This window comes from Aspergillus fumigatus, chromosome 5 (genome assembly GCF_000002655.1).
Source record: "Aspergillus fumigatus Af293 chromosome 5, whole genome shotgun sequence".
Lineage (NCBI taxonomy): Eukaryota > Fungi > Ascomycota > Eurotiomycetes > Eurotiales > Aspergillaceae > Aspergillus > Aspergillus fumigatus.
In genome coordinates this window covers 3916095-3927573 of record NC_007198.1, presented here as the reverse complement: position 1 = coordinate 3927573, position 11479 = coordinate 3916095, and the positions used below count along the sequence as shown (strand labels likewise).

The 11479-nt window shown below is 43.5% G+C and overlaps 1 protein-coding gene across 1 annotated transcript; it reads right to left on the bottom strand.

Annotated features, from left to right (window-relative positions):
• Positions 1-9022: 9022 nt before the first annotated feature.
• Positions 9023-9967, bottom strand: AFUA_5G15090 (uncharacterized protein; the record flags this gene model as incomplete). The annotated part of the gene is given in 3 exon segments (XM_077804912.1): positions 9023-9172; positions 9190-9502; positions 9900-9967. 3 exon segments carry the CDS (start codon positions 9965-9967, stop codon positions 9023-9025), a joined length of 531 nt encoding a protein of 176 aa, XP_077661048.1.
• Between the last annotated feature and the right edge of the window lie 1512 nt (positions 9968-11479).

The following is an 11479-nucleotide window of genomic DNA, read 5'->3' as shown; positions in this document are numbered from 1 at the left end:
TCCTTAATAATTAACCCTTACTCTCCCTCTGAATTCCTAATCCTTATCCTTTAAAATATCTCTGACTCTCAAGATTCTAATTATAATTATCTCTCCTCTCTCTCTTTTTTCTTACTCTCTATCTCTCTTACTCTCTCTCTTACTATGATCTATATATTATTTAAATTTAAATTCTAATCCTCCTTACTATCCTTCCTAACTATTCGACTATTTGTAATTATATTATTACTAACCCACTAAATCCTTTCTAATTTAATTTAAAACTTATAACCCCTTCTTATATCTCTAATCCTCTAACCTCTCCTATTATCTATTCTATTTTTATATCCTCTTTCTTCTCTTCTTTTATATCTCTTTCTTCTCTTCTTTTATATCTCTTTCTTTCTTCTTTTATATCTCTTTCTTTCTTCTTTTATATCTCTTTCTTTCTTCTTTTATATCTCTTTCTTTCTTCTCTTCTTCTCTTCTTCTCTTTATACCTTCTGAATCTCTCTAATTAATATTATCCTCTTCCCTTATCAAAATATACTAACCCGTCCTCTATCCCTTACGAAACTTATCCCCTTATTTAAAATCCCTAATCCTAACTCAATCTAAATCTGTACTAAATTCCTAACCTTTACTCTATTTATTTCGTAAACTCATCCAAACCCTCTTATAACCTATTATTGATAAAAATCCTTTTAATCCTCTTCGTTCCTATTCATCCCTTACCAAATTCCTGATCCTTACTTAATCCTAATCCCTATACCTAACCTGAATACTAATGAATTAATCAACTCTCTATCCCTAATTCTCTCTATTTCTTAAATCCTATCCTCTTCCTCTTTACTAATTCTTATTAATACTCTTATAATTCCTCCCTCTTTCTATCTACTATAACTCTCTCTGATCCTCTATCTAATTCCTAATCTGTTTAATCGTTGATATCCCTAATCCTAAAAATCTTTCTAACCCTTATCCTTAAATTATTCTAATTTAATATTATCCTTCTCTCTTTTTTTTCCTTCTATCTTAATTCTTTTCTTTAAATTCTATCTTTCTTTTAACTTAAATTTTTTTCAATCTTTCTTTAATTCTTTTCTCTCTAAATTAACTAACCCTTACTCTATCCCTTACTCTTATTCTATTTCTTATCCTTACTTAATCTCTTATTCTTATTCTTACCCTTACTCTATCCTGAATTCTTATCCTTACTTAATCTCTTATTCTTATTCCTACCCTTACTCTATCCGAAATTCTTATCCTTACTTAATCTCTTATTCTTTTTCTTACCCTTACTCTATCCTGAATTCTTATCCTTACTTAATCTCTTATTCTTATTCCTACCCTTACTCTATCCGAAATTCTTATCCTTACTTAATCTCTTATTCTTTTTCTTATCCTTACTCTAACTATCCCTTCTCTTCTCTCTTCTTTTACCTTTATATTTCTTTGATTCTTTTTAAAATCTTTCTGATTTTATATTAAATCGAAAATTCTAATCTCTCTCTTTTTTTTTCTTTCTGAATTACCTCTCTTATTTCTTTAAAAATAAACCCTTCTTAATTCTTTTATTATAATAAATCTTCTCTCTCTTTCTCTTTACCCTCTGAATTCTTATTCCTACTAATCCCTTCCTATCTTTTCTAATTTTAAACTCTTACTTAATTACTTTATGAATCTTGATTAACTATTACTCTTCCTTTATTTACTCTCTTTTTATCTAATCTATTCTAACCCCTACCCTTTTCTTCTTTTATGAAATTTATTTCTCTAAAACCCTTGAATCCTCTCTACTCCGAATATCTTATCCTTACCCTGACTAAAATTATTATAAACCCTTACTCTTACTCTTAACCCTTTTTTACTCTCTTTTTTTTACTCTTCTTCTTTTTCTTACTTTTTTTTTACCCTGATTTTCTCTCTTTTTTACTTTCTCTCTTTTTAAATTATTAAAATCCTTTCTTTATTTCTAACTATTATTCATTCCCTAATCCTTATCCTATCTTCTAAATAATTCTACTCTTTACTTCTAATTCTCACTCTGATTCTATTACTCTTTTTATCCTATTCTCTTCCTCTCTAATAATCTAACTTTTTATTCTTATACTATCACTAACTCTCTCTTTACTCTCTTCTATATTATAATTTATTCCTTCTATTATACTAATCCTCACCTTCTCTCTTATTACTACTAATCCTTTTTACCTCCCTTTCCCTTACTCTTAAACTATTATTATTTAAATATTAATCTCCTCTTTTCTTTTCTTTATTTTCTTTCTTTTATAATCTTCTTTATCTAATTATTCTTATTTTAACTTGAATTTCTAATCTAATCTATATTTTTCCCTTTCTTTATTTTTTTCTTCTTTTTTTCTTCTTCTTCTTATCTTCCTTCTTCCCTTTCTAATCTTCTTTCTCTCTTGACTGACTCAACCTCCCTTTATCTTATATATCTCTTTATCCTATTCTTATCTTAAACTTGCTAACCCTTATGCTATCTTAACTAATAAACCCTTCCTCTATCGAAACTAACTAACCCTAACTCTATCTTACTAAAAAATTAACTTATCCTTTCTTTTATTTTTTCTTTCTTCTCTTGCTTCTCTTTCTTCTATATATTAATTCTTATCCTCTCTTGATTCTCTCTTAAAATATCCTAATCTATCCTCTGTATTCTATTATCTTTATAATTTTCTCTCTTTTCTTATTATTATTCTTTGAAATCTCTCCATCTTCTCTCTTATTTCTTTTTTATCTGATTCTCTTCTTTTCTTTATCTTAATCTTGATAATCTATCCTCTTCTTTATTATTATTGCCTCCATTATTCTTATTCTTGCTTATATCTCTACCTAACTAATTATTATATATATATCTATACTACTTCTATCCTTTGGTATATAATTATATTATTATATATATAATCCTGGAACTATATCAACTATATATACTTCTTAAATACCTCACCCAATCTACCTCTTTCCTAATCTACCTACTAATCTCCTTATTACTATTATTCTATCCATCTCACGACCTTTTTATCGACCTTATATTGGAACTTCCTATGGGCCTATCTACCTACCTCTATCTACTATTCGATATATATCCTATATACTATTTAACCTTCTATTTTGCCTCCTACCTATTCTATCTACTATTGAACCTGCTCTTCTATCTATTCTACCTACTATTTAACCTGCTGTGCTGCCTGCTGTTCTGCCTATCTGATATATAACCTCTCTGGGGCCTTATAACCTGCCTCACTACCTTACTTACTACCTGCCTTGCATGGGGCCTCTCTAGCTGCCTTAATATTATATATATTCCCCTGATACTTGATTATATATATATATATGTGTGTATGCATATCTACCTAAACTATTACTTATACTAATATTCTTATACTAACCTAACCTATAATACATATATCTATGCTGCCTATCCTTTGACCTACCTCTCTACTGGCCTTGCTCCCTACTATGCTATCTATCTTACTCTCTATCTTATATATAACCTCTCTAGGGCATTGCAACCTTTCTTATAACCTACTTACTACCTTACTTCCTATCTTCCTTACTACCTTCCTAAATACCTCTTTCCCTACCTTACTTACTACCTTACTACCTTGCGTACTACCTCACTATCTACCTTACTGTCTACCTTATGGTCTATCTCACTGCCTGTCTTACTATCTGCCTTACTATCTTACTTACTACTTTACTTACTACCTTGCCCACCACCTCACTGTCTACCTCACTGCCTACCTTACTACCTACCTCACTGCCTACCTCACTGCCTACCTTACTGCCTACCTTATAACCTATCTTAATCCCTACTTCACCTGGTTCCTCCTACCCTACCATGCATTCTATATTGCATCGGGCTTATCTACCTATCTCCTACCTTATTAAATTCCCCCCTCTACCTCTGGCCTACCTTATATGGTGGTGGCTCCCTCTCTATCTCTTATCTACCTACTACCTACCTCTCTCCCTACTGGGTTAATATAATATACATTCCCCCCGATAACTCATCTTATATATATATATGCCTGTGTGTAAACCATGGATTTAGCCTAGCTATTCTATACTAATAAAATATATAATATATATCTCAGCTACTAATATATATATTTCTTTCTCTCTCTACCTACTTAAATACTCTTTATCTTATATATCTCTGCCTTCTATTTTTATCTTAAACAAACTAACCCTTACTCTGTCTAAACGGAATAATCCTGGCTCTATCTAAACTAACTAACCCTTACTCTGTCTAAACTGAATAATCCTAACTCTATCTAAACTAACTAACCCTTACTCTATCTAAACTGACTAACCCTGACTCTATCTAAACTATCTAACCCTAACTCTATCTTACTAAAACTAACTTATTTTTTTATTAACTCTTTTCTCTCTTCCTTCTATATATTAATTCTTATACTCTCTTGATTCTCTCTTTAAATATCCAAATCCTTACTTTTTTCTATTATCTTAAATATAATTTCCTTACTTATTATTATCCTTTTAAATCTTTCTCTCTTTTCTTTTATTTCTTTTCTATTTTATTCTCTTTCTTCTTTATTAAAACCTTCTTAATCTTTACTCTTCTTTATTATTATTTTCTCTATTATTCTATTCTTATGTTTATCTCTACCTAACTCACAATTATATATATATAATTCTAAAACTATATCTATAATATCTACTTCTGGGATACCTCTCTATCTATCTACTAATCTCCTACTACTATTATTCTATCTATCTCTCTACCTTATTATCTACCTTCTATCGGAACTTCCTATGGGCCTTCTACCTACCTCTATCTACTATTCTACCTATTCTACCTATTCTACCTATCTTAATCCTATCTGATATGGGCCACTGTGGGTGCCTTTATATTTCTCTCCTACTATACTATACCCTTACTCTGTGCCTGCTGCCTTACTTAATATTATATATATCCCCCTAATACTTTATTATATATAAATGTATATATATATATAAAACCACTGCTTATGCTAAAATATTCATCTACTAAATCTATAATATATATGTCCATGCACTTATTATGACCTTGATTAATTAATATATCACCTGGTTCCTTCTGCCCTACTATATATTCTATATTATATGGTGCCTTACTCCCTCTCTACTACCTAATCTGATACCTCCTCCCTACCTCTTGCCTACTTTATTACCTACCTTATGCATGACCTCACCATCTACCTTACTGTAACACTGCCTGCCTCTACCTCACTGCCTACCTTGCTGCCTACCTCACTGCCTACCTCGCTGCCTACCTTATGCCTACCTCGCTGCCTACCTTATGCATGACCTCGCTGGGGCCTTGCAACCTTCCTTCCTTACTTACTTACTATCTTACTCTTACCTTATATGGGATCTCCCTGGCGGTACCTAATCTGGGGTGCCTCCCTCCTGCTATTCTACCTCCTGTTCTACCTTACTATCTGTTTTACTACCATGCTCCCTGCCTAGCATGGGACCTCTCTGGCTGCCCCTCTCCCTGCCTGATGGCCTTCCTCACACGGTACCACTCTAGCTGTCTCCCTTGCTGCCATGCTACCTGCCTTGCATGGGGCCTTATAATTAACCTTACTACCTCACTCACTACCCTAATCACTACCTCACTGCCTGCTATTCTGCCTGCTATTCTGCCTGCTATTCTGCCTGCTATTCTACCTGCCATTCTGCCTGCCTTACTATTCATCTCACCATCTAGCTCACTGCCTGCCTTATGCATGACCTTCTGGGGGGGCCTTATAATCTACCTTACTACCTTGCTCACTCCCTGATTACTACCTCACTGCCTACTATTCTGCCTACCTTACCATCTCCCTTACCATCTCCCTCACCATCTCCCTCACCATCTCCCTCACCATCTACCACACTGCCTGCTATTCTCCCTGCTATTTAACCTGCCCTTCTGCCTCCTATTCTGCCTCCCATTCTGCCTGTCTTACTGCCTGCCTTACTATTACCCTTACTATCTACCTTACTACCTATCTCACTTTCTGCCTGCTGTTCTGCCTGCCTCATATATGATCTTCCTGGGGCCTTATGATCTACCATACTACCTTGCTTGCTATCCTAATCACTACCTTACTACCTGCTGTTCTCCCAGCTATTTGACCTACCCTTCTGCCTCCTATTCTGCCTGCCCTTCTACCTCCCATTCTGCCTCCTATTCTGTCTACCTCACTGCCTGTCTTACTGCCTGCCTTACTATTACCCTTACTATCTACTTTACTACCTGTCTCACTTTCTGCCTGCTATTCTGCCTGCCCTTCTACCTCCTATTCTGCCTCCCATTCTGTCTACCTCACTGCCTGTCTTACTACCTGCCTCACTATGTACCAACTATGGTTAATATTATATATCCCCCACTGATTATATATATATATATGCATGTGTACAAACCATGGATTCAGCCAACATATTCAAACTTCATGTATAATATATATCTCTGCGCTATGATACCATCCAAAATATATATATTCATTCACCTAATATATTAATGCCGATTGACCTTGATCTCCTGACATCACCGCCGTAACCAACAAAATGATGTAAATAACTGGCTGTGCCCCTCATGGTTGGGGTGTGCCTGCCCTAAAAACTGGACCACCTGGGCCTCATCCTGCCCATCAACCCCCATTCCCTGCAACCGGCGCTGCCATACGGGCTCGATCTGGCCCTGCCATGGCCCAAATAACATCATGGCCACCATGGGGATCAAAAACCCGCGGTATTCGCATGGATGGCCTGGCTCCCACCCATGGCATATGGATTGGGGCATGCCGCATGAATAACACGCGCTGTACGGGGCATATTGGACCTGCTGCCGCACGCGGATCATCCATGCCCGTGTGGCCTGGCTGTGGGGCCGATGATATGCATATAACTCATGGCCCCTGTCATCCCCCTGCATGGCGCATATATAACATTGGTCCTGCCACTGCATGCATTCAGCCTGGGCCATCTCTTCATCCAACCCCTGCTGGGTCCGATGCTGCTGCTGCTGGATATCCATGGCGGCCTACTGCTGGGCCTGGGCCTGCTGGGCATGCCATACATCCATGGGAATGGCTGGCTGGCTGCAAAATGAATCATTGGATGGGGTGGGACTAGCAGCCTGCCTCACTACCATGCTGCCTGCCTCGCACGGGGCCTCCCTCGCTGCCTCCCTCGCTACCATGCTGCCTGATTCGCATGCGGCCTTTCTGGCTCCCTCCCTCGCTACCATACGGCCTGATTTGCATGCGCCCTCTCTGGCTCCCTCCCTCCTGACTATGCTGCCTGCCTTACATGCAGCCTCCCTGGCTGCCTGCCTTGCTACCATGCTACCTGCCTGGCATGGGGCTGCTCTGGCTGCCTCTCTTACTACCTGATGGCCTGCCTCACCCGGCACCGGGCTGCTACCAACCCCGGCTGGTTCCACCAGCCCCGCCCAATCGGGATCATACCCATCACATGCCTGCTCCCCGGCATCTGCATCCTGGCAATACCGCCACTGATACCCATCCACCACCCCATCTAAATATTCATCCAACACCACCCGCCGGCACCCAACCCCTTCCACCACCCCCATATACTCAGCCACCCGCTCCTAGTCCTCAGGGGCCACCCCCTCCATCCATAGGGCCGGGGCGTCCCACCCCACTGGCTGGATAATGATCACCTCACTACACTGTCCGTCCCACCCAGCCCAGCCACTCTCCTGCGCGTAATCTAGTAACATCTGGGGGGTCCTAAGATGGATGATGCTGCAGATATTAGGGATGTCTACCCCCATGCCCAACACACTGGTGGCGGCAATCACCAGGCTGGCCCCCATGAACCACACTAATACCCTGGCCTTATCCAACTGCTCACTGTAATACACCTCACACCCTAGCACCCATGCCATAGCCGTCACCTGCCTAATGATATTTATATATATAATTACCTTCCCCCCAGCCGCCCATCGGATGCAGTCCTGAATAAATGCCACTACCGCCTCGCTCTCAATCCACTCATATAGGCCCCGGCCCACTCTGGTCATGTCTGGCCGCCACACCTGGTATGCCATGTTTAGCTGGCTGGTCCGGGCCCAGTATATAGTCACAGCAGCCTAGTCATGCTTCATCCGCCAGCATAATTCAGCCTCTATACTTAGGGGCAACGTGGCGGTCAACCATACCATCTGGGTGCGGGCCTGGACTAACCGGCCCAGCTGGGCCATCTGGGGCCGGAAATCACGCTGGGAATTCAATACTACATGGCATTCATTGATCACAATCCAGTCTAACCGCCGGGTCCACCACAGCTGGTTTAAAAACGTCTGGAAATCAGGGCTCACCGCGGATTTGGGCGTCACTAACACAATGGATGCGGCATCAGGGGGCCGCCAGCTCTCCTATGGTATGCATGATATGCCGAGCTCCTAGCATTGCCTTATCATATTAGCCTGTAATGCCACCAGCAGAACCATAATGATAGTGGTGCCCCTGGGGGCAGTAAACACAGGCACTATAAACAGCATGCTCTTTCCCCCGCCAGTGAGCATAACTACCACTACAGGGCTCTCCCCCTGCTGGATGGCCCGCATGGCCAGGTCCTGGACCCCCCAGAACTGCATGTCGGGCTGCCCAGTCATACACTGCACAGCGGCCTCCAGATCCATGGTAGCCAGCTGGTGGCGGCGTTCTATGCGGCTGACCTCAGCCTCATCCTCCCACGGGGCCCGTTTGCGCTTGCCTAATATGGATGGGTGGCCTGGGGCACTAAACCCTAAAAACTGATGCCAATCAGTACTGAATAACCAGAACATCTCCCACTGGTAGGCAGTGCTGCCAGCCTGCTCCTAGATCCCCCAGGCATATACCATGCCCACTACATGGGATGAATAGGCGGCCTGTAAATCAGCAATATAGCTAATCCACTACTCTAAATCCATGCCCTCCTCAGCATCAGCATCTATGGCAGCTGGCAGCTCAGCCTCCTGGATATTATGGGGGAACGCGGTGCATGGCCGCAAAAATCAGCGGCTGATGCTGATGGCGATGTCCCGGTATGCGGCAATATAGATGGCGGTGCCTAGCCGGGTGCGGGTTTCCCGTTTCAACGCCTCCCAGAACCGCTCGGACGACCATTCGCGGCCAGTACCAGGGTCGGGGCCCCATAACCATGCCTGCATGGCCTGGTTACCCTGCGCGGCCCAGCTCCTGTGCGCGGCCTGCCTTCCCTGTGCGGCCTGGCTTCCCTGCGCGGCCTGACTTCCCTGCATGGCCTGCCTTCCCTGCGCGGCCTGGCTTCCCTGCGCGGCCTGACTTCCCTGCGTGGCCTGCCTTCCCTGCGCGGCCTGGCTTCCCTGCGCGGCCTGACTTCCCTGCGCGGCCTGCCTTCCCTGCGCGGCCTGGCTTCCCTGCACGGGCTAACTTCCCTGCATGATCTGGCTTCCCTGCGCGGCCTGGCTTCCCTGCACGGCCTACACAGCCTGCACAGCCTGCCATGCAGCCAACTAGTCAATAAATGGCATCACCAGCCAGACATACCATACCACCAACTCCCCAACCTCTCGCGGCACATATCAATGGATGATCTTAACATCATTGCTAGCATGGAACCCCTTATAATACACTGTCACAAATGTCACCATGCCATCCTCAATATATATATTCCACCAGCAACTGTTCACTGTGTTTCAATACTAAATGCTTAATAACTCTAGGGCCCTGGCCGGCTGCCCCGCGGTGACGTGCACTATAATAGCCAATTTCTCCTTAAACTGGGCCACGCGCTGCCAGTACTGCTGGATGGCACCAGGGTAGAGTCAGCCCCCCTGCAGGAAATGCCACTGCATAGCTGACTTAGCCCGCAGCCAGTCAATCATCCAGTGGGTCCCATCCACCAGCCACTGGGTCCGTGCGTCCTGCATAAAGTTCCACCCAGCCTGGCTCTGGCTGGGATCATCATATAATGCCATCCATAGAATGGGGGGCATCTACGCATGATCCTGCATGCATAAATAGCCCAGGATCTCCCAAGCCGCGGTCACAAGTCCATGGATGAACCCCCAAAAATCACCTATAGTGAATGCCATCTGCTGGTATAACAGTTGGTCCTCCCCCATCTATATCACATAGCCAGGGGCTGTATAATTATAATAGACCTTTAACCCATATGTGCGCCAGTCCAGTAATATTTCCATGGGACCATGGGTCCCACAGATCATAAACTAGTGCATCATCCACGTCACCTGCTCCTGGAATGGCCGGCGGCTTGGGCAAATATTCACCGTGGGCAATGGGTCATCACTATGGATGGATGACGGGGGCGATGATAGGGGCCCTAGGGTAGATAGGGGGTCATCACTGCTATATCCCTCATCAATCTCCCTAAGTTGATCATCTGTGCTGGCTAGCACCCATTCAGCACTCTGGTCCTTCCGCGCCCAGGTCTGAATGATCTGCTATGGATTGGGGTCTATCTATAATACCTTCTACACCACCATGAATCAGGCCACCTTGATCACGTGGGATAATATCAGGGGGTAGCTCTTAGGGTTGCACTAGCCGGCCTTACCCTGGCCTAGCACGGCTATGGCACATACTAACACACTCTTATATTCATAGCTGCAATGGCGCTAGTTGATTAGCTTAATATAAAATTCTAAGCATACTTTTTCTATAGCAGTCATGGCCCATGCCTCTAGGTCCCCTGGGACTGTGGCCTGGCTACCCTGGGGGTTAGGGTTAGGGCTGCCTGCATGCTAGCTAGCTAGCTGCCATAGCTGGCGCTATTTTAATTACTGCTGTGCAGTCATCCCATATCAGGGGCTGGCCCAGTCGTGCGGGGCCTGCGTGCGGGTAATGAATGCTAATATCTGCTGCCATAGCTGCATGTGCTTCTAGATCACAGCCTTATTCATGTATGCCAGCAATGGCCAGTGCAGGGTCTGCCCCTTTTTGGACCGGACTGCTTCCACCCGGATGGCCTAGCCGCAATGCTAGACCATCTACTGGCTCTTGCAGGCCACCTGCTCCATGGTATCCCAGATCACCTACACCCCCTGCTCTGTGGCATCCATGGGGTCTTCCTCCAGGGCCACCACATAGGCCAGCAGGTTATGGGCCTGGATGCCCTGCAGATAGTCGGCCCACTAAGTCATGCATAGCCAGGGGTTTGCATTAGTTAACTAGCTGGCCTGGATGGCCTAGTCGGCCTGGGCCTGGGCCTAGGCCTGCTCCCAGGCCTACACCACCTCATTCACCGCAGCCTGCACGCCCTGGGTCGATGGGGGTGGCTGCCCATCTGGATAGTGAATATAGATATAGTGGGACCCTTTTTGGGAGGGGAACACCTGCTGCCAGGAGACATATCTAAATAACTAAGATAGCTCTGCCTCCCCCTTAGCCTTTTCTTTCTGGCTTACCCACCCATGATAGGTCTGCTGCAACCACTGATGGGTAGATCACCAGTGATTTCACATAGATTC